This window comes from Embiotoca jacksoni, unplaced genomic scaffold, assembly GCF_022577435.1.
Source record: "Embiotoca jacksoni isolate LCO1_2020_lvr unplaced genomic scaffold, fEmbJac1.0.p SCAF_42, whole genome shotgun sequence".
In the NCBI taxonomy this organism is placed as follows: Eukaryota; Metazoa; Chordata; class Actinopteri; family Embiotocidae; genus Embiotoca; species Embiotoca jacksoni.
This window is the reverse complement of record NW_027185395.1, coordinates 3,113,331-3,135,811: the sequence shown is the minus strand read 5'-3', so window position 1 is coordinate 3,135,811 and position 22,481 is coordinate 3,113,331. Positions and strand designations below refer to the sequence as shown.

The following is a 22,481-nucleotide window of genomic DNA, read 5'->3' as shown; positions in this document are numbered from 1 at the left end:
ATTAAAAGACAGAACCCGTGGCATAGATGTGAAAGAAACAATGATGGCTGCATTTGCGAAAGCAAATCTGCCCATACCGAAGCTAACTGTAATAGCCACGGATGGAGCGCCAGCCATGATCGGATCTGTGAACGGACTTGTGGGGCTGTGCAAAGCTGACCAAACATTTCCCGAGTTTTGGAATTTCCACTGCATCATCCACAGGGAGCAACTCGTGTCTAAATCATTGAATTTAGACAACGTCATGAAGCCTGTGATGGAAATCGTCAACTACATCCGCACACATGCGCTTAACCACAGGCAATTCAAAAATCTCATCGCTGAGCTGGACCAAGGACTTCCAGGTGACCTGCCGCTGCACTGCACTGTGAGGTGGCTGTCAAAAGGCAAGGTGCTCGCTCGCTTCTTTGAGCTTTTGGATGCCGTGAAACTGTTCATGGAAGAGAAGGACAAGGACTATCCCGAGCTCTCGGACGTCGAGTGGATTATGGATCTGGCCTTTTTGGTCGACATGCTGTGTCACTTGGACAGACTGAACCTGACCCTGCAGGGTAAGTTAAAAATGCTGCCTGACCTGGTGCAAAGTGTGTTTGCGTTTGTCAACAAACTGAAGCTGTTCAAGGCGCATATTCAAAAGGGAAATTTAACGCATTTTCCCACTCTGCTAAAAGCCAGCGGGCAAGTCACCAGCGCCGCCCTGAATAAGCAAAGAGCCAGATATGCAACACTGGTTGAAAACCTGCACGAAAGCTTTGTCATCCGGTTCCGTGATCTACAACTGAAAAGGCCACAGATTACGTTCCTCGTCGACCCATTTAATGCGGAGACGGACTGTTTGAAAGCCCCGCTAGTCACAGATGAGGCTGCGGCTGAGTTGGAGATGATCGATCTTTGTGAGGAGGACCAACTGAAACCTGCTTTAAGGGAAGGGACCATTGAGTTCTGGAAAAGTGTGCCAATGGAAAAATACCCCAATGTCAAACGGGCTGCGCTTAAGATACTGTCAATGTTTGGGTCAACATACGTCTGCGAGTCTGTGTTTTCTACCCTGAAACACGTGAAATCAAAGCATCGATCTGTTCTGACTGACACCCGTGTGAAAGAATTACTTCGAGTGGCAACAACAGAATACAAGCCAGATTTGAAGAGGATTGTTCAAGGCAAGGAATGCCAGAAGTCGCACTAAGCAACATGCATAGTAAGTGAAAAACGCTATTGTAAATTATTATGTTTTTGTTTGTGGACTTTGTTGAACTGAGAGTTTGTGTGTGTGAGACAGTGCACACAATGTTCATTGTTGAAAATGACTGGCCTGTGGTCTTAGTACTGTAGGAGTCAATTTCTGTCATTATCATGTTGGTGTGTGACATGATAATGTCACACAATAAATCTGGCTGAGCAGAGGTGTGTGTGTAAGAGGAAGGGATGGGGTGATGTTCATGTGTGCCCATGTGTATGATGTGGCTCTTTGCGGTAACACAGTAAAAAATGTGGCTCTTAGTCTCTGACTGGTTGGCCACCATTCAAAATGTGGGTTGTTGGTGGAGAGTTGAGGTCAGTTGAGAGTTTGGATAGTTTGGAGAGTTTAGAGAGAGAGATAGTTTGGAGAAGTTAGAGAGAGAGAGATAGTTTGGAGATGTAGGAGGGTGAGGAGAGAGAGAGAGAGAGAGATAGTTTGGAGATGTAGGAGGGTGAGGAGAGAAGGAGGTGATAAGATGGAGCCAGCTAGGAAGAGGATGATTTCCCCTGTGTGGGAACACTTTGATTTGATAACTCCTAATAAAGTAAGCTAAATCTAACTCTATTTCAGACACATTAGGTTTGCTTATCAAGAACTGTATTTTTCACAGTTTCTTATTTTATTCAAAGGTGAGGTGTTTATTGTGCTCCAAGGAGTTGGGGTACAATAACAACACCTCATCCATGCTGAGGCGTTACCGTGCCTTGCATACATAAGGAGGAAACTGGAGCTTCACCCAGCCAAGGTAAGTCATTACAATATTACACCATCACAATTTTTCCCTGTTCACTTTTGTTTATTGTGCAAATAAAGACAGGTAACAGACACTGTATTTATTCTCTTTTAACCAGCCACCAGAAAACAAGAGCTGGATGAAGCCCTCGTCTCCATGATAGTGAAGGACACACAGCCCTTCAGTATTGTGGATGATGTTGGATTCAGGGCATTTGTGTCCAAACTGGATCCTAATTATGTTCTCCCTACAAGGCAGGTATGTATGGGTGCATGCATGAAACACATGAGTACTTTATTGTGTCTCACAGTTCAGCACTATATGTTTTTTCCTTGAGGCTCTGAAGGCCATGGTGGAGGCCAAGTATGAGTCAGCTAAGGAGAAGGAGAAGGCTAAAGTGGAAAAGGTGGCTGCTGTTAGCCTTATTTCTGACATGTGGACATCCACAAAACCAAAAACTGTTGAGAAACTGTTATTTCTGAATAAAAATGAATAAAATGTCCCCTGTCCTGTACATCATTGTCCAAGTTCCACAAGCATATTCAGTCCCCTCTTCCTAGTTCCACAAGCACTTTCACTGTCCTCTGCCTACTTAAGCCCATGCCATTTTCCTAAAGTGACAGAAAAACATTATTACACAACCTGCCATATCATATGATACTACCATTTTGGGAAAATTTACACACACAGAATACATTCAAAAAATATTTTATTATGCACATATGTGATAATTTATGTACAGAAATTATTTGGTCATACATTTTTGTAATTCATAGTCATTCCCAACAGCCATAACAGACACAAAAATGCAATGCATCACATTATGTGGTTCAGATACAGCTGCCTGTCATTATACACTTGGCCAGTAGGTGGTTTCGTGTTCACATGAAGCTTCGAGAAATGAACCCTTTCTCGAACCAATTGGCTGAAGTGGTTCGATGCCTCATGAGGCTTCATCTCACCATCACTAATGATGTGGTATTCATAAAAAACAGCAAGGTTCAAAGTTCTTTTAATGCAGCTATAAAATCATAAAACCTTCTGTGATAACATCGTTATCATCCATCACTGATTAAACAGACATCAAATATGACACGACTACAGAAACAGTTTAAAAAGATGTTTTTTCATGGTGCATTCTGACAAATAAAACGTATCTGAATTCTGATCTGCAAACCTTCACTGACGTCATATTTCAACATCAGAGACTCTTAGAAACTCCAGCTGTGTTGAATGTTTTCATGGATCTCTTCAGACTCTCTCAGCTCTTTGTTGAGGTTCAACACAGATGGAGGTGTCGCTTAAAAACAGCTTCAGCTCCTCCAAATGTAGAAGATTTTACAAGTAAAACAAAATCGTAACTTATGGAAAAGTTACAGCCTGAGGTTTCAGTGATGTCATGTGAACGTTTTTTTAATCACAAAAATGTCAGTGTTTTCTAATTAATTGTGTTCAGGTTGAACTATTTATTTTACAGACTCTCTGTACTTTCCTTCTTTTATGCAGCAGATAGAAACATTGACATTTATCTTTGAACTGATAAACAGTGAAACAGATTTTATAGTCGGAGATATTTTATTTTCTTGGCAGTTTCCTTCTGTGTGATCGGAGTTGAACTCTGGTTTTCTGTCATCTTGAAGTTTCCAGACTTTGACAGTGAGGTTCTGAGAGGATGACGAAGATGTCAGACTGATGATGAAGCAGAATCAGCAGCAGCTTCTCTGTGTTTCCTCTGCAGGTGAAGGTAGAACGACTGTGACGGGATCTGAATTCACCTGGTGAGGATTTCATTCACTTCTTCCTGAATTCATCACATCATCTCCCTTTAAACAAGTGAAATATAACTTTGACCAAGTAGATCAGAAAAATACACCTGTACAGAAATTAACAGAGTTCATGTTGTTTCTTGGCTAATGCGTGTTCTCCTTGCAAAAAAGACTGAGGGAAGGTGGGCTCGCCACCACGGTGTGGAAGCTCGCTCAATAAAGTGCTATCTTAGTTAAGTATTGTGTTGTCATGATGCAAGTCAAAAAATGAAGAGAATACATTCGCAAACAAAGTTTTCTTTAATTCAGCAATAGAACAAAAAACATTTTCACAGCAATGGCAGCCAGTTGGACTGCTGCAAGGTGATGAGCTTTCAGACTGCACGTAGATTGGATTTGATACAATACACAGTAAAGTGTGTAGAACTATGTACAACACATAGTAAACGGTATACAACTATGTATAGGAACCAGTAAAGTGTGTACAACTATGTACGATACACAGTAAAGTGTGTACAACTATGTACAACACATAGTAAACTGTATACAACTATGTATAGGAACCAGTAAAGTGTGTACAACTGTGTACAGTATAAGCCAAACTATGTACAACTATTTACAATAAATAAACTGTTTACAACAACTATATATAGTCCCTCTTGTCCTGTCTGGGCCCTCTTCATCTCGTCCCTCCACTGTTCCACAGTCGTCCTGTTATCATCATATTTGACAGATTAATGGTACAATAATTAATAATGGAGTGAACCTGATCTGTTGGTTTTGCAGACTGCATCAACTTCTTCAAACTTTTTATTTGCTTGTTGGGAAATTAATCTCAAATTGAATACTCAGATCTTAATGATGCAGCTGATAAGGAGTCCTGATGTCTGTTAATGTTTGATCTTTATTCCAAAGGTCAGAAGGATCAGATTTCCTGAAAAAGACTTCAGTTTGAGGAAGAACACAGAGAGCTGAGAGACGTCTGAACACCTCCTGCTGTCCGCTCCATGTTTCTTCTTTCTCTGCTCGGTTTCCATCTTAAAGCTGCTGATTAATTCGTCGGCTTCACGCGGATTATTTCCTCCAGCAGAAGGTAACAAACAGTTTCCATCTTCATCTAATAGGTTTTTGACATCAAACCAGTCTGATCAATTAAAATGGCATCACTGTCTGTCAGCACAACATTGACTCTTCTGAAGCAGCTCCTGAACTTTTCAACCCAGTTCAGTTTTTGTGAACTCGTTCTGTGTTTTCTGTTGCGGCTTCATGAAGAGTCGACATGTTCAGTAACTTTGAAACTGTGGATCATTTTAACAGCTGTGTGATTCAGTTAGTGAGGAGCGTTCACTGTCTGGTCCGTCCAACAGTCTGACGTTGTTCACAGGTGGACTGGTTGGTTATTAACAGGTAATAAAGTCATAAAATACGTGACAGTCAGTCAGAGATCTTTGAAAATGTTCACAGTGAGGAAGAAAACAGAAACATATTAAATTCTCTTTCTGGAATAACGGAGCATGTTTTTCACATCATGTCTGCATCATGTGTTCAGAAACATTTTTTACATTCTCACTGTCTCACTGATGAATGTTTTGCTGTAGATGATGTGGTATTCATAAAACAACAGCAAGGTTCAAAATTCTTTTAATGCAGCTATAAAATCATAAAACCTTCTGTGATAACATCGTTATCATCCATCACTGATTAAACAAAGACATCAAATATGACACGACTACAGAAACAGTTTAAAAAGATGTTTTTTCATGGTGCATTCTGACAAATAAAACGTATCTGAATCCTGATCTGCAAACCTTCACTGACGTCATATTTCAACATCAGAGACTCTTAGAAACTCCAGCTGTGTTGAATGTTTTCATGGATCTCTTCAGACTCTCTCAGCTCTTTGTTGAGGTTCAACACAGATGGAGTTGTCGCTTAAAAACAGCTTCAGCTCCTCCAAATGTAGAAGATTTTACAAGTAAAAGAAAACCTTAACTTTTATAGAAAAGTTACAGCCTGAGGTTTCAGTGATGTCATGTGAACTTTATTTTAATCACAAAATTGTTACAAACATTTATTCATGTTTTCTAGTTAATTAATTGTGTTCAGGTTGAACTATTTCTTTTACTGACTCTGTACTTTCCTTCTTTTATGCAGCAGATAGAAACATTGACATTTATCTTTGAACTGATAAACAGTGAAACAGATTTTATAGTCGGAGATATTTTATTTTCTTGGCAGTTTCCTTCTGTGTGATCGGAGTTGAACTCTGGTTTTCTGTCATCTTGAAGTTTCCAGACTTTGACAGTGAGGTTCTGAGAGGATGACGAAGACGTCAGACTGATGATGAAGCAGAATCAGCAGCAGCTTCTCTGTGTTTCCTCTGCAGGTGAAGGTAGAACGACTGTGATGGGATCTGAATTCACCTGGTGAGGATTTCATTCACTTCTTCCTGAATTCATCACATCATCTCCCTTTAAACAAATGAAATATAACTTTGACCAAGTAGATCATAGAAACACTAAAACTCTTTTTAATCATCCTGTTCAAGCCACGAGAGAAACTCATAAACACATCATTTTAAAAAGCTCAATTGTGAGCAACACACACACACAGATCAGGTGTTCCTGTTAACAGAGAGGGGAGGAACAACACTTTACCAGCTCATGCTACGTGAGACCAAAAAGGTGAAAGTAAAAATGTGTTGAAACTTTAGTTCAGAGTCCATTTTGAGACGACGGGTCAGATTTGGGAAATTGACTGCAGAGGCAGGTGAGTGTTAACACAACATTATTATTATTATTCTACTGTCAGTCTGAAAGCCACTTTTCTCCCTATGGACTGTGGAGGGAAGAAGAGTTTGATCCATCTGTGGTTACACAAACTTCAGCTGATCCAGCTGCTCTGAAACGGCGTCACACCGTTTGGACAGGAAACACATGCAGCTGGTAGAAAACAACACGTTTACTGTTTACCTGAAACTGTTGGATGTGTGGCAGCTGTAGGTCTGATTGATGAAGGAAGAAACAACTTTAATCATTGAAAGAGTTTTCATTTCCAGGTGTCATGGATCATATTACAGTCAGGGAGAGGAGGAGTCTGCTGTCTTTCAGCTGTAACATTCTTTAAATTCAGTATCTGCTTCTATAAAGCTCATAATCCCTGAGTAACAGGTAGAAATTCATGTGACACATATTTATATCATTTCTAAGGAACATGGGAGGGAAACATGGAGAAAATAAAGGGAAGAGAGATAATGTACCAACTAGACTGGAAGAAAAGGAGTAAAAACTAGTGTGTGGTACTTCCTCCTGTTTCCGTTTCTCTGTGACTCTTAAACAGCCTGTTTGTCCTGATTCCGGTTCTGAGCTCTCAGTCAGTGTTCCTGGTTTTCCTCTCAGACTGACTGAAGTCCAGAAGATGAGTGTTTGTGCGGAGGAAGATGAGGACCGAGCCAAGTCTCCAGGATCCATCTGTCTGTCTCTGAAGAGTGATTGGTCCAAAGATCTTCCTCTACTCTTCAGTACTGAACCAGGACCTTCAGACTCAAAGTAAGAGAACTGATACCAACCTTTGAACCTCCAAACTGTCGGATATAACAGAACTTAGTGTGTTGAGGTTCTGCAGCTGACGTCACTGCCTGGAACAGCTGCTGTCGTGTCACAGGTCCTGTTCACACCTGCAGGGTTCGACGTGATGTTTTTTTCTCCACTGGCCTGTAGGTCAGAGTTTTTACTGGCCCTTTGGAGCGACCGGTCACACAGGGACTCATGCAGTTTAGAGGGGCAGAGTGGAACCAGGTTATCTTCTGGAGCTGAAATTTACAGATGTCCCCTAAACTCCACACCTGCAGAAAATCAGTACATGCTTCAATTTACGGATGTCCTCTGAACCAGTCCCTCAGGAAATCTTGATCTTGCGATCACAATAATTAACGTAAATTCAAGCAAAATGTAACATTTGCGGGAGCTTGCCATTTTTTTAAATTACTGCAAATCTTCTGAAAAAAATGTCGTCAGCAGAAGCTGTGCTTAAAGTATAGAATAAAGTAAGTTATTTCAAACAAAACTCGCTCTATTACTAAAATGAACTCCTCATTTACAATCAGCACGGCTCTGCCTCCTCTGCTGTCGTTACCCAAAACAAACTCTGTGCACCGGAGGAAAAGGGAACAAGCAGAAAAACCGGAAGTGGTGGGTTTGTGGGAAATGTGGCCTTCACAATAAAATGTTCTCATGACGTGCTTATTATCAGTGGAAGTGATTATATGTTATTGTATGCTAAAAACATTTCTACACGTCAAGTTGTGCGTACAGCAGGGCTATGTGTTGAATTAAACAGCATCTAAAGCTCTTATTTTGACGGCTGATGTCATTGTTGTTTCTATATTACAGTCACGGACTGTTTGTTCAGGAAAGATACGCAGCTTTTAGGAGTTTTTTTTGTAACTTTTAGCCCCGTGGTTTTCTAAGTTCAATAAATGGTTCAAGTTCAGCAAATAAAAAAATAATAAAATTAGAACTAAAATATGTTTGTGATTATTATTATCAAAGGAAGTGATCACATATTTATTCCTTTATCAGGTAGTGCTTTACAAAAAATGGCATTTTTGTTTCTCAACTTGCAATTTTTTCTGGACAGAAACATTCAATCCTGATAGTTTGAACAACCATCAGCAGATTATTGTAGTGATGAAGAAATGTGTTGACAGATTGAGGGAGAGGAGGGGTGTCTCTGAGGAACAGCAGCTGTCCTGCTGTGTTCTGTGTCAGGACGTCCTGAAAGATCCCGTCTCCACCAGCTGTGGACACCAGTTCTGCAGACAGTGCATCACCTCCTACTGGGACCAGTCGGCTCCATCAGGAGACTCCTCCTGTCCCCAGTGTGGAAAAAGATCCAGACCTGGACCGCAGACCAGTCAGACCAGCACTGTACAAAGTAAGACTGTCCATCTGTCTGCTGAGGACTCGGTTCTGAAAACTGGACCTGTTGTTTTATACCATCTCATTTGTTACATCAGACATTTAAATGATTGTAAATCCAACATAACCGAACCAGATTCTTCTTCCTGTCTTTGGTTTGTGTGCAACTTCTCTTTCTTAGTCTGACAGATGTTCTTGTCTTTGTCCAGATGTTGGTCTGCAGCAGGTTTTAGATGAACATAAGATCAGTCTGACGAGGAGATGTGAACATGTGACTGAAGGAAGTGATGAAAGAGGAAGTGGAACCCTCCTGAAGAGGATCTACACGGAGCTCTACATCACAGAGGGACGGAGTGAAGAGGTTGATACCCAACATGAGGTGAGGCAGCTGGAGACCAAGAAGAAGATCCTCCATGACACTCCAATCAAGTGCCACGACATCTTTAAAGCCTTCCCCGACCAGCAGAGACCCATCAGAGTGGTTCTGACCAACGGCGTCGCCGGTGTTGGAAAAACCTTCTCGGTTCAGAAGTTCACTCTGGACTGGGCCGAGGGCTCGGAGAACCAGGACGTCAGTGTGGTGATTCTGCTGTCGTTCAGGGAGCTGAACTTGATCCGAGATGAGCAGTACAGTCTTCTCACGCTGCTCCGTGTTTTCCATCCAGCGTTACAGAAGGTGTCAGCAGAGCAGCTCGCTGTCTGGAAGCTTCTGTTCATCTTTGACGGCCTGGATGAAAGCAGACTCTCTCTGGACTTCAGCAGCAGGAAGCTTGTGTCTGATGTCACTCACGAGTCCTCCATCAACGTGCTGCTGACAAACCTCATCGAGGGGAATCTGCTTCCCTCGGCTCTCGTCTGGATAACTTCCCGACCCGCGGCGGCCAATCAGATCCCTCTTGAGTGTGTGGACAGGCTGACAGAAGTACGAGGCTTCACTGACGCCCAGAAGGAGGAGTACTTCAGGAGGAGGTTCAGTGATGAAGAGCGGTCCAGCAGCATCATCTCCCACATCAAGACCTCCAGGAGCCTCCACATCATGTGTGGAATCCCCGTCTTCTGCTGGATCAGCGCTACGGTTCTGGACCACATGTTGACCACAGAGCAGAGAGGAGAGCTGCCCAAGACCCTGACTGACATGTACTCACACTTCCTGCTGGTTCAGACCAAGAGGAAGAAGAAGAAGTACGATGGACATGAGACGAGTCCACAGGAGCTGACGGAGGCTGACAGGGAAGTCCTTCTGAAGCTGGGGAGGCTGGCGTTTGAACATCTGGAGGAAGGAAACATCATGTTCTACCAAGAAGACCTGCAGCGGTGCGGTCTGGACGTCACAGAGGCCTCGGTGTACTCAGGAGTTTGTACAGAGATCTTCCAGAGAGAGTGTGTGATCTTCCAGAAAACAGTCTACTGCTTTGTTCATCTGAGCATTCAGGAGTTTCTGGCTGCAGTCTACATGTTCCACTGTCACTCCACCAGGAACAAAGAGGTGCTGCAGGGTTTCCTGGGAGGAAACTACGGAGACTCATCTCTGGATGACTTCCTGAGGAGAGTCATGAAAAAATCTCTCCAAAGTCAGAATGGCCACCTGGACCTGTTTGTTCGCTTCCTTCATGGCCTCATTCTGGAATCCAACCAGAGACTCTTAGGAGGCCTGCTGGGTCAGAAAGAGAATGGTCCAGAGATCATCCAGAGAGCCATCAACAACCTGAAGGAGACGAACAGTTATAAAATCTCTCCAGACAGAAGCATCAACATCTTCCACTGTCTGATGGAGATGAAAGACATCTCAGTCCATCAGGAGATCCAAGAGTTCCTGAAGTCAGAGAACAGATCAGGGAAGGAACTCTCTGACATCCACTGCTCAGGTCTGGCCTCCATGCTGCAGATGTCAGAGGAGGTTCTGGATGAGTTTGACCTGAAGAAGTACACCGCATCATTAGAGGGACGACAGAGACTGATCCCAGCTGTGAGGAACTGCAGGACGGCTCGGTGAGTCCACATGTGATCATTAACGTTATCAATCAGATCAGTAGTTTGGTTCTTCACATACACACAGGATGTATTTCTTTAGTTTAAACAGCTGATGGTCAGTTGTGTTGTTTAAAAATCTGTGAGGATTCAAATGTAGATTGTTCTAGCTGTTCTAACAATTAATGCTGATCAGATGATCAAACTGTTGATCTGCAGGTATTTCTACATGATCTGTGAACCTTTCATTTGTCAGTAGATCATTAGTTGGGATGTTCCAGTCGGGCCAATCCATCCTTTTTGAACTGATGGGTATTGATGACACTGAGCTGTATTCAGCTCTGATCCTTTGTGTTACGTCAGCTGTCACATGGTGTCGTGAACAGAGAGCTCAGTTTGTGTCAGGATGGAAAGCTGAACTCTGACATGTGGAGACGTGAAGTCTGTAATGATATTTGAATGATATTGAAAGCAGCACAACAGCCTGTAACGTGATGCAGCATTTAGTGAGGTGGTAACAGAGCTGTGTTCAGGACGACAACAGCTACAATATAAACTCTCAGTGAAATCCAGTCACTTCACTCAGGTCACTGATAAAGTGGAATGAGGTTTGTATGTGTTGTCCAGCTTGAAGGTGTCTCTTTTGGAGCAGAGGCTTCTTTGTTGGACGGCAGCCTCTCAGTCCTCTGCAGTGTAAAACTCAGCTGACTGTAGACAGAGACCCTGGTGTTGAGCAGCTTCCACTTCATGGTACATCTGTGCCTCACTGCTTCTTGGCTTGTTCCTGACCATCCTAACCAGTTTCCTCTCTGCTGAGGGGGACAGTTGGGTCTTCTTCCAGACCTCGGTGATGTGGCTCCTCCTGCTAGTAACTTGTACTTCTGTCCAGTTGTTTGAACTGATGATCCTGGAGTCTGCAGGTGTTTAGAAATGTCTCCCACACACATTCCTGAGTCGTGTAAATCTACCATCTTCTTTCTCAGACCTTCACTGAGTCCTTGAACTTTTTCATTGTACTTTGTGTTGCTCAATCCAATGGGTGCTGTCAGACAAACTGTGTATGTGGCCCAGAGAAGCTCCCAGCTGTCAGTGGATCCTGATCCCCAGCAGGACGTTAAGAGGCCTCGGCCACTTCAGAGACAGTTTGGAGATGAATTATCTCAGGGAGTGTTTGTACAACCTGGTTTCCCTTCTTCACTTGTGCTGGAAGAAAATGAGATTATTTTATTCTCGCATTTCTACTCCAATTTAACAATAAGAAAGAAATCTTCAGGGACAGCCGGTCTCTCCAGATACAAACCCATTTCCTAAAACGTTGGGACGCTGTGTAAAATGTAAATAAGAACAGAAGAACCGGTCGAGGCAGATGTTCTCCACCTCTGAGTCTGGTTCTGTTAACAGATGTTCTCCATCTTTGAGTCTGGTTCTGTTAACAGATGTTCTCCACCTCTGAGTCTGGTTCTGTTAACAGATGTTCTTCATCTCTGAGTCAGGCTCTGTTAACAGATGTTCTCCACCTCTGAGTCTGGTTCTGTTAACAGATGTTCTGCACCTCTGAGTCTGGTTCTGTTAACAGATGTTCTCCACCTCTTGAGTCTGGTTCTGTTAACATATGTTCTCCATCTCTGGTTCTGCTTCTGTTGGAGGCTCTTCCTGTTAAAGTTTTTTTTTTCTTCCAGCTATAGCTCATGTTGAACTGTTGGGTTCCTCTCTGGGATGTTCTGCTGTTCTGTTGGAAGAACTTTACTGTGTTAAAGAGCACTGAGATGAATAAAGTTCTGATTTGGTGCTAAATAAATCAAACTGAATTCTTTATAACGTTGATTGATGCTTTTATAATAGTACATTTTCTCTATTCTCTCATCACAGATTAATAGGATGTGGAGAACTCTCAGAGACTCACTGTGAAGTCATGGCCTCAGCTCTGAAGTCCAACCCCTCCCACCTTAAACATCTGGACATGAGTCACAGCCACCTGCAGGATTCAGGAGTGAAGCTGTCTGCTGGATTGGAGAGTCCGAACTGTCGACTGGAGACTCTGAGGTCAGTTCACTGACTGCTGCTGTAGTTCTTCTCTGTTCATGTGTCACACTTTAGTTCATTTTGGAGATTTCTGAGCACAAATCTCAATAAACTTCGGAGCTTTCAGAAAAGTCCTGATGAGCTTCAGACCTTCAGACTGAAACAGAAACCAAATAATAAAGCATCTGCATGTTTGTCTGAGCACACAGGTTCGCACACGTGTTTGAATACAACACTCACATGTCCATATGGACATGAAAAGACGTGTCCGTGTCAGCAATCCTCCCTCCTGTCCACTATGTCTGGGAAGAAATCCTCTGATGACCTGACTCCAGTGGTACCAGATGGACAAAATCATCCACAGCCATGTTGTGTGTGAACATGTAAAGTTGACAGTGATCTGTGTCCTCAGCAGTCTGAGTTCACAGATCCAGTCGCTGTGTTTCCTGTGTGAGCTGCAGTGGAGGGACAGGAAGTCAAAGAACCAACGTTGTTCTCAGTCATCTGTCCCTCTGCTGGGTTTGTGATGGATTTCAAATCTATTGTAACATGCAGAGAAAATCAGTGAAGAGCTGCTGAAACTGAAGTTACATGGAATCTTTGACTGGAGTTTGGAAGTAACTGATGATGTTTGTAGAAGGCCGACATGTTGATGATCCACAGTCACAGAGAGGACAGAGTTACTCTTTGAAGGACAAACTGATCTGTTGTCCTCCATCTTTTATTCTTTATTCAGATTGAGGAGCTGCAGTTTGTCAGAGATCAGCTGTGATTCTCTGGTCTCAGCTCTGAAGTCCAACCCCTCCCATCTGAAACATCTGGACCTGAGTGGAAACAAGCTGCAGGATTCAGCAGTGAAGCAGCTGTGTGGTTTTCTGGAGAGTCCACACTGTAGACTGGAGACTCTGAAGTAAGTTCACTGTCATTTACTGTTGTAGATCTTCTTCTGTTTAATCAGCAGCTGCAGCTCATTCATGTACAAACAGAACCTCCATCCTTAAAGCTATGAATGATTTTCTGTTCCCTGGTCCTGAACTCAGTGAGTCGTCCCAACAGACGAGTGTTTGTTGCAGAAAGTGTAGAAAATGTTCTCTGATGAATGTTAATAAATGAATGTTTGTAATGTGTGTTAAAGAGTCTCAGCAGGAAACAGAAGATCCTCTGAACTCTGATCTGTTGAAACTCAACGATTTCTTTCAGTGTGACCTCACAGATAAAGTCTGATCACTGATATTGATCCTTCACAACACACTCAGATGAAAGCACATCGTCAGCTGCAGCTGTTTAAAGTATCAGTAGAGTAGTGATGGTGTAATGAGAGACCAGACGGAGGTGTGCAGCATCTTATTGATCTGTGTTGACATGAAGAGGTGGATGATGTTAGGATCCACCAGTTTCCTGTCTTCCCTGAGGGTTGAACTATGAAGCCAGAAATCAGGGTTAGTAAGGTATGTTGAGACTAAATGGTTGTCAGTGTCACCAAGGTCACTCTCTTATAACTTGGCTAGATCACCATGGTATCTGATGCTACAAACTTAACCTGGTCCAGATCAGATTATGTTGGAGATATCAGATCAAAACATAAGAAAGTACCGCCTACTGACCAATCAGATCTCTCTGAAAAATGACATCGCCAATCAGAGAAGATCCAGTGGACCTCGGTACGCAGTGAAACAGAGAGACAGGGAGACAGAGAGACAGAGAGACAGAGAGATGGGGAGACGGGGAGACGGAGAGAAAGAGATATTCATAAGATCTGACAGTAAACCTTCCGACAGCTTGAATTATGATTTTATATTCATAAGTTCTGACGGTAAACCTTCCTACAGCTTTGAATTATGATTTTATATTCATGTATTATTTGCTCCTTGGTCCGTTCGACTCCTCCGAGGCTGCAGGTGAAATGATGAGACTAAAACGTTCATACACGTCATGAGAATACACATAATAATACATTAATTTAATGAAATATCTTCATGTAATTAGTCCGATCTTTCTGTGAAATTTAACCGATATTAAAAGTCTGTAAACTCTGTCTACATTCACACAGTTGGTGATTTTTTTTTTACATCACATCCTTCATCATTCAGCAGCTGCTGCTGTGCTGCTTTCAGATGGATTATGTGTTTAACTTCATTGTAGGTTTTTAAAATCATAGTTTGCTTCTGGTTTTTAAAATGAGCCGCTCTGATGTCAGAACACTCGTCCAAGTTTGTGATTGGTCAGATGCTGCAAACTCCTCCTCTTTCATGTGAATGTGCTCAGAGCTGAAACCAGGGGCCTGTTTCACAGAAGCAGAATGAAGATATCCAGATAAGAGAGTAAAGCCAGGCTTGACCGAGCCCAGTCACTGCATCATGGATGAAGCTGCTTCACAACAAGCCTGCTGATCAGGTGCAGCGAGTTCAAGCCGGGTGGAATTAATCCCAATGAATGCGCATTTACGGCTGTCTTGAAAAGACCACGAGGTAGATCACAGATTCACTGATGGAGAAATGGAAAAGAGGCGTGATGATGCTAAAATCCCAGTGAGAAACAGCTTTTAATGGAAGCATACGAGGAGGAAAAGGACCAAATATGTAAATAAAGGAAACACTGCTGCTTTAATTAAAGAGCATCAACAGGTAGACAGCAGCAGCAAAAAAATAAAATAATAATACAACAACAAAAAACACAAATACACACACACATAATCTCTAATTCATTCTACTGTGATTTGGTAAAATTCCTCCTTCATATGGCTGTTAGTCAGGATACCTGGAAAATCCTGGTTTAATCCCTGATCTAGGTTTAGTGAAACAGGCCCCAGAAAGCCTGAGTTACCAGAGAAAGTTGATGAGCACCATCGTAGTACTGATTCTCTCTGATGGAGAGTTTCATCTTTGTTGAGCAGCTCAGACAAAGAAAGCCTGAGTATGTTGAAGTTGCTTCGTAGTCCAGCCCTCTGATCCCTTTTAGTTTCCCTTTTCCTTGTGTATCCTGTCAGTCTGTGTCTGTTTGCTCTGTGCTTAGCTCCTCCCCCTGCAGATTCCTCATTCATTCCACCTGACGTCGATCAGCTGCCACACACCTGGACGCAACCTCCTCATCAGCCCTCCTCTGGTTAAATGCTGCGGTGCTGCAGTTGCTTAGCAGCAGATTGTCCAGTCTCCCGGAGTGCTAGAACTCCTGATGGGCCCCTTAATTTTACTGAGTTCATCTTCTTTCTGAAACCTCTTTTGATACCTGTAGACCAGTCTTCCTGTCGTCGGTTCCTCGTTTGCTCTGCTTCGGCTTCACCTCCATCTCTGACCCGCAGCCATGCCGAGCCTCCAGCCGCTCACCTCGGCTGCTCTGCCGGTTTACGGTCACCTCGGCTCGGCTACCTACCCGATCGGCTCCGCCTGTCTTCAGCTACCACGACCCGGCTCCTCAGCCGCTCGGTCCCGCTGTGCTCCGGCCACACCGACTCAGTTACTCACCACATCGCTTCTCCGGTCTCCCTCCACCTTGAAAACTCCAGCGGCTGCAGTCCTCCTGATCCGGCCGCTCACCTTCACCAGCTCTGTTAGCTCTCCGGATCTCGGCTTCCTCAGCCGCCCGCTCCAAATCCACCAGAACTCCTGACCTGAACCTCTCGGGTTGAGCTCGCTCCACTTCCACATAAACCTCTTCACTGTTTATCTGTCTCGTGTCTGGCTGTTGGGAACCCATGTAAACTATGTGACCGTTCAAGTCCCTCCGTCTTCTCGTCCTCAGCTCAGGGTCGTCGTCCTTTTGGGTCCAGTCCTGTTCTCAAAACGTAACCGATAAATGTTGTGCTGACATTTGGATGATGTCAGTAGAAGGCTAACATGATGAAGATTCTCAATAACAGAAGGACAAAGTTATTCAAACTGATCACACACGATTTTATCTCCATCTTTTATTCTTTATTCAGATTGAGGTTCTGCAGTTTGTCAGAGATCAGCTGTGATTCTCTGGTCTCAGCTCTGAAGTCCAACCCCTCCCATCTGAAACATCTGAACCTGAGTAACAACTACAAGCTGCAGGATTCAGGAATGAAGCAGCTGTGTGGTTTTCTGGAGAGTCCACACTATAGACTGGAGACTCTGATGTAAGTTCACTGTCTGTTACTGTTGTAGATCTTCTCTGTTTAATCAGCAGCTGTAGCTCCTTCATGTACAAACAGAACCTCCATCCTTAAAGCTGTGAATGATTTTCTGTTCTCTGGTCCTGAACTCAGCAAGTTGTCCCAACAGACAAGTGTTTGTTGCAGAAAGTGTAGAAAATGTTCTCTGATGGTTGATAAATGAATGTTTGTAATGTGTGTTAAAGAGTATCAGCTGGAAACAGAAGATCCTCTGAACTCTGATCTGTTGAAACTCAACGATTTCTTTCAGTGTGACCTTGCAGATAAAGTCTGATCACTGATATTGATCCTTCACAACACACTCAGATGAAAGCACATCATCATTTGCAGCTGTTTAAAGTATCAGTAGAGTAGTGATGGTGTAATGAGAGACCTGACGGAGGTGAGCAGCATCTTATTGATCTGTGTTGACATGAAGAGGTGGATGAATGTTGTGCTGACATTTGGATGATGTCAGTAGAAGACTGACATGATGAAGATCCTCAATAACAGAAGGACAAAGTCATTCAAACTGATCACACATGATTTTATCTCCATCTTTTATTCTTTATTCAGATCTATTGGCTGCTGGTTGTCAGAGATCAGCTGTGATTCTCTGGTCTCAGCTCTGAAGTCCAACTCCTCCCATCTGAAACATCTGGACCTGAGTGACAACAAGCTGCTGGATTCAGGAGTGAAGCAGCTGTGTGGTTTTCTGGAGAGTCCACACTGTAGACTGGAGACTCTGGAGTAAGACACCATGTTTTAGTTGTGCTGAGATGAACATGATGTGAAAGTTGTGGTGACACTAAACTGCAGACATCAGCTGATATTCTACTGATCCACACTGATGATCTTCAGGGGAAAGTCTGTTTCCTTCTTCACTGGTTTAGTGAAGCTGACTGTGGCAGAGCAACGTCCACATTTAAAACCTTCATAAAAGAAAAAAAAAATCCTTCACTGGATGATCGACTGTGAAACTCTGGATTTTCACCTTAAAGCCTGACATTGAAATAAAAACCTAAATCTTTTCACAACATCAGACTGCAACAAATAAATGTTCAGTATGTGCTTGTTCACACTGGTCTGGAGTCATGTGATGATGTTGGACTGAAATATTCAAACAGATCACATCAGATCAGATGTTGTAGATGTAGTTTGGATCATCTGATGGGCTTTTCTTCCACATTCAGTCAGACATGTTTGTTTTCTTTGGAAACTTGAGGATCTTCAGTGGAATCTGGGATCAGTTTGTTGGACAACGTGAGTTTGTATAGATGGAGCCGCTGGTGGAGCTGAAGTCACTCCGTCTTTATTGAAGCAGCAGCATGTTGTCATTCATATTAATGAGCGCTCTTCTTCACTGCTTCTGTTTCAACCTGCAGCTGTTTGGAGTTTCCATTTTCTAAACTTGTACATTGTAAACCTTCTTCAGCTCTGAACACACCATGAAACACTGAATGATTCTAAACTCACAGCTTTTATTCTTTATTCAGATTGAGGTTCTGCAGATTATCAGAGATCAGCTGTGATTCTCTGGTCTCAGCTCTGAAGTCCAACCCCTCCCATCTGAAACATCTGGACCTGAGTATCAACAAGCTGCAGGATTCAGGAGTGAAGCAGCTGTGTGGTTTTCTGGAGAGTCCACACTGTAGACTGGAGACTCTGGAGTAAGTTCACTGTCTGTTACTGTTGTAGATCTTCTCTGTTCAATCAGCAGCTGCAGCTCATTCATGTATAAACAGAACCTCCATCCTTAAAGCTGTTAATGATGTTCTGTTCTCTGGTCCTGAACTCAGTGAGTCGTCCCAACAGACGAGTGTTTGTTGCAGAAAGTGTAGAAAATGTTCTCTGATGATTGTTAAATGAATGTTTGTAATGTGTGTTAAAGAGTCTCAGCTGGAAACAGAAGATCCTCTGAACTCTGATCTGTTGAAACTCAACAATTTCTTTCAGTGTGACCTCACAGATAAAGTCTGATCACTGATATTGATCCTTCACAACACACTCAGATGAAAGCACATCATCAGCTGCAGCTGTTTAAAGTATCAGTAGAGTAGTGATGGTGTAATGAGAGACCTGACGGAGGTGAGCAGCATCTTATTGATCTGTGTTGACATGAAGAGGTGGATGCATGTTGTGCTGACATTTGGATGATGTCAGTAGAAGGCTGACATGATGAAGATCCTCAATAACAGAAGGACAAAGTCATTCAAATTGATCACGCGTGATTTTATCTCCATCTTTTATTCTTTATTCAGATTGAAGAGCTGCAGTTTGTCAGAGATCAGCTGTGATTCTCTGGTCTCAGCTCTGAAGTCCAACCCCTCCTATCTGAAACATCTGAACTTGAGATTCAACAAGCTGCAGGATTCAGCAGTGAAGCAGCTGTGTGGTTTTCTGGAGAGTCCACACTGTAGACTGGAGACTCTGGAGTAAGTTCACTGTCTGTTACTCTTGTAGATCTTCTCTGTTTAATCAGCCGCTCGTTCATGTCTCATGTTCATGACTGCAGACTGTGAGGTCAGTAGAGGATTGCAGTCGCTCCGTGCTGCTTTCACTGATGTAACAAACCCAGTTGGTATCAAAGATCCAGTGTTTCATGAAAACCTTCTCAGTGCAGCTGTGAGAGGAGATGGAGAGACGACAGTCAGCCAATCAGATCAGCCTGAGTTTGAGTTGCTATGGAGACGACTGCTGTTGTTGAGTTCATGTGTGCAGGAAGTAAAGCTGATTCCAGCTGACAGGAAGTAGAGAGACGGCGGTCCTCGTCCATTACATCTAATTTCAGACTGTTTGTTCTCTCATTTCAACCCTGAACAGCTCTGAGATCAGTCTGACTGCAGCCTGCACATCACAGAACCAGCATTACATTAGTAACCATGGTGGTTCAACGGACCTGCTGGAGTCCAGTAATCGTGACTCAGCAGTTTGTTTCCTCAAACTGTGTGCAGGTTTGTGAGCTTGGAGCTTAGCGTGTTCTCTCTAACACGTTAACATGAGAGCTGTAAGGAAGCAGGCTGCTGCACGGCTGCTCTGAACAGGACTGAAGTCCTGCTGCTCTTTATTCTGATGTACTGCATCACTGACTGACAGCTCATGGAGGGAGTCTCTGCAGACACTCGGTTCTCACCTCTGTTCTCTCTGCTTCTCTACAGATGGAGGTGATGATGTGTGAAGGAGAACAGGACGGTGTGTGTCCTGATGATCAGAGAGGTTGAAGCAGCAGCAGGTGTACAGAGACTCTGACTGGGCCGGGAGGAGGATGATGATGATGATGATGATGATGATGATGATGATCATGTTAGCAGGTCAGCTGTAAATAACCAGCGGTGGCGTTTTCTCCCGGCGGCCACGAGAAACCAAGTTTCCTCTTTGATTTCACACTGAGATTGACTTTTTTAATTTTTATTTTTTTCATTTAAATCTTAATTTTTTTTCAAAGCAGAGCAACATAATAATAACTTTTCCAAAAATTCATAAAATAACAACTCTGGGCCGGGAGGATGATGATGATGATGTGGAGATATTTCATATCTCCTGTGTATACATGTTAGGATTGATAACATTGCATGTAATATTATAGCAGCCTATGAACAGTCTAATCAAAACTTATTAGTATATATTTCCAATTAGTTGTAAGAATACACACAATGTTATTCACAGATGTATCTGTTTGACCCAGTGTGGTCTGCTCTTATCTATATATGGACTTATGTCCTGCATGCCTGTGCTCTGCACTTCTCCCTGGAGGGACATATAACTAACATCCATGCTGGCAGACATCCATGTATGGACATATAACTAACATCCATGTACGTCCCACCCCCATTTCTTCGTAACGGGATGTTATAAAGGCTTTAATTTTTTCTCAAAAAGTCGAAGAAACTCTGCAGTCTAGCAAACTGCATTTTCTTCCCATGCTTCATGTCCATTAAAGAATTCTGACGAATTGATCTTTGACTCCAACCTCATCTGTGACCAGTCTGTTCAAAGAAAATCTAACCACAACAATGATCTCATGATGTCCGTTGTTAAATCTGTGAGGTGTTTTTTGTGTTTAGTAACATATTGTGATGAAATAACGGTGTGTTAGCAGGTCAGCAGCAAAGTGGTTGTTGTTCAAATGGACCTTTTTCACGGCAGACATCTGAGTTTACGTTGGTTCAGTTTGATTAAGTGTCCTCGGAGGTCATGACAGTGATCCAGCACACACAAGCAGGACTTCCTCTAATTGGAAGCCATCATTAACACACCTGAACTATAACGAGTTCAAATGTCTGCCGTGGAAAAGTCCACAGGGGAGCCACAGCCTGTTGGAAATCACTGTTGGACACAAAGATTCTCAAACCACCTGCAAAGAGGCGAGAAGATTCAGAGCTACAACAAAGAACCAAAGTTATTACAAATACACAGAAGGATGGACAACAAAACACCACAATGAGACGCAAAACACCAACATTATTTGTTGTCGTGCTGTATTTTTGTTTTTAAAATACAAGACATTTTCACAGGAAACCAACGAACAGCTGCAGACTTCAGTATTTCCTTCATTGCTTTCATTTCCTGTTTCCTGTTTCCTTTTCTGCTGCTTTCACTCATCACTTCCACCTCACAGCGTTTTCCTCTTCCATTTATTCATTTTACGGTTGTTACAGTAAATCTGAACCTCGTCCGTTCAAACAGAAAGATTGTCATGTTTCCTAAAAGCCTCCACCTTAAAGAGTTTCACCTTCCTTCGAGAAGAACTGATCTGACTGGAGGCTCGTTAAGATGGAGGCTGAAGACGCTACAGAAAACAAATGAAGCTGCGAATGTGGTAGAAACAAGAGAACATGACATAATGGAGGATGAAACAGGATTATTTACATTCCTTATTATTGGACTCAGTCAGTGGAGCTTCTGGTTTATTGATTGTGACGCCGAACGTTAAGACGTGGAGAGTATTTCAGTTATCTAGTTTCTATTTAACAGAGAAATGTAGAGAGATGGCAATAGATTCATACAAAGATGGTTTTATTGTGTTTTAGTTTTTTTTGTTTGAACGACCAGGATACTCAAAGTTTTCTCTAAATATTACATTTTCTTCTTTGGCTTTTGGACGTAAAACATCCTTTTATTTTTTACTAATTTCACCTTAAATTTGATGAAATTTCACACTAAAAGTCGAGACTCAATCAGACCTCCTGTTTCAAGGGAAACTTCAACCCTTATTAAAAAAACAGGCCCAAACCGGCAGCTGAATTCTTCCGACAGCTAAAATTCATCGTGAATAAAGTCAGTCAAACTGTTCTTAAGCTTCCACAATGTCTCGGCCCGGCAACACCCAACTGCATCTGCATGAGTTTCTGTGTCAAATGTGGAAAACAGTACATCGGAGAGACTAAAAACTCAATCTCCACCATTCAACATAAATATTACATTATAAACCATAAATCGGTTCATACTCCACCGGTCCAGCACTTAAGGTCACACGGCTGGTCAGCGGTCCGAGTCACAAGGGTTCAGGTCAGCTCATCCTGGAAATAGACCCACTTACTCAACACCAAAGAACCACTGTGCTTCAATGAAAAATACAATTAATGAATATGATAGGTACGTGCTGAAAAAAATATCAAAAAATGAAAATGATTGTGTGAATTTGTTAACGTGATTATATGAATTTTACAGTGGACATGGTTTTGTGACTTAAACACCTGACATAAAAAGAAAACAATTTATT

General features: G+C 42.7%; 2 protein-coding genes across 2 annotated transcripts in view; both read left to right on the top strand.

The window, feature by feature from the left end:
* Window positions 1–20,028, top strand: part of LOC138210054 (NACHT, LRR and PYD domains-containing protein 12-like) — a 90,993-nt gene extending 70,965 nt beyond the window's left edge. Inside the window, exons 13-19 of the mRNA XM_069168970.1 lie at window positions 12,496–12,669; window positions 13,385–13,558; window positions 16,568–16,744; window positions 17,336–17,509; window positions 18,256–18,429; window positions 19,021–19,194; window positions 19,918–20,028. Coding sequence (XP_069025071.1) covers window positions 12,496–12,669; window positions 13,385–13,558; window positions 16,568–16,744; window positions 17,336–17,509; window positions 18,256–18,429; window positions 19,021–19,194; window positions 19,918–19,927 — 1,057 coding nt within the window. The 3' untranslated portion in view covers window positions 19,928–20,028. The remainder of the gene's footprint in view (window positions 1–12,495; window positions 12,670–13,384; window positions 13,559–16,567; window positions 16,745–17,335; window positions 17,510–18,255; window positions 18,430–19,020; window positions 19,195–19,917) is intronic.
* On the top strand, window positions 44–10,651 carry LOC138210015 (protein NLRC3-like). Its single transcript, XM_069168909.1, has 4 exons — window positions 44–372; window positions 7,138–7,287; window positions 8,448–8,674; window positions 8,868–10,651. The coding sequence occupies exons 1-4, from the start codon at window positions 44–46 to the stop codon at window positions 10,649–10,651; spliced, it is 2,490 nt and encodes an 829-aa protein (XP_069025010.1).
* Window positions 20,029–22,481: the final 2,453 nt, after the last annotated feature.

Excerpts from the sequence above, each read along its gene's own strand:
- LOC138210015 (XM_069168909.1), top strand. The coding sequence starts at position 44 with ATGGCTGCATTTGCGAAAGCAAATCTGCCCATACCGAAGCTAACTGTA. Across the intron at positions 7,288-8,447 it reads CCAGGACCTTCAGACTCAAA|ATTGAGGGAGAGGAGGGGTG; the intron begins GTAAGAGAACTG and ends ATGTGTTGACAG. Across the intron at positions 8,675-8,867 it reads TCAGACCAGCACTGTACAAA|ATGTTGGTCTGCAGCAGGTT; the intron begins GTAAGACTGTCC and ends GTCTTTGTCCAG.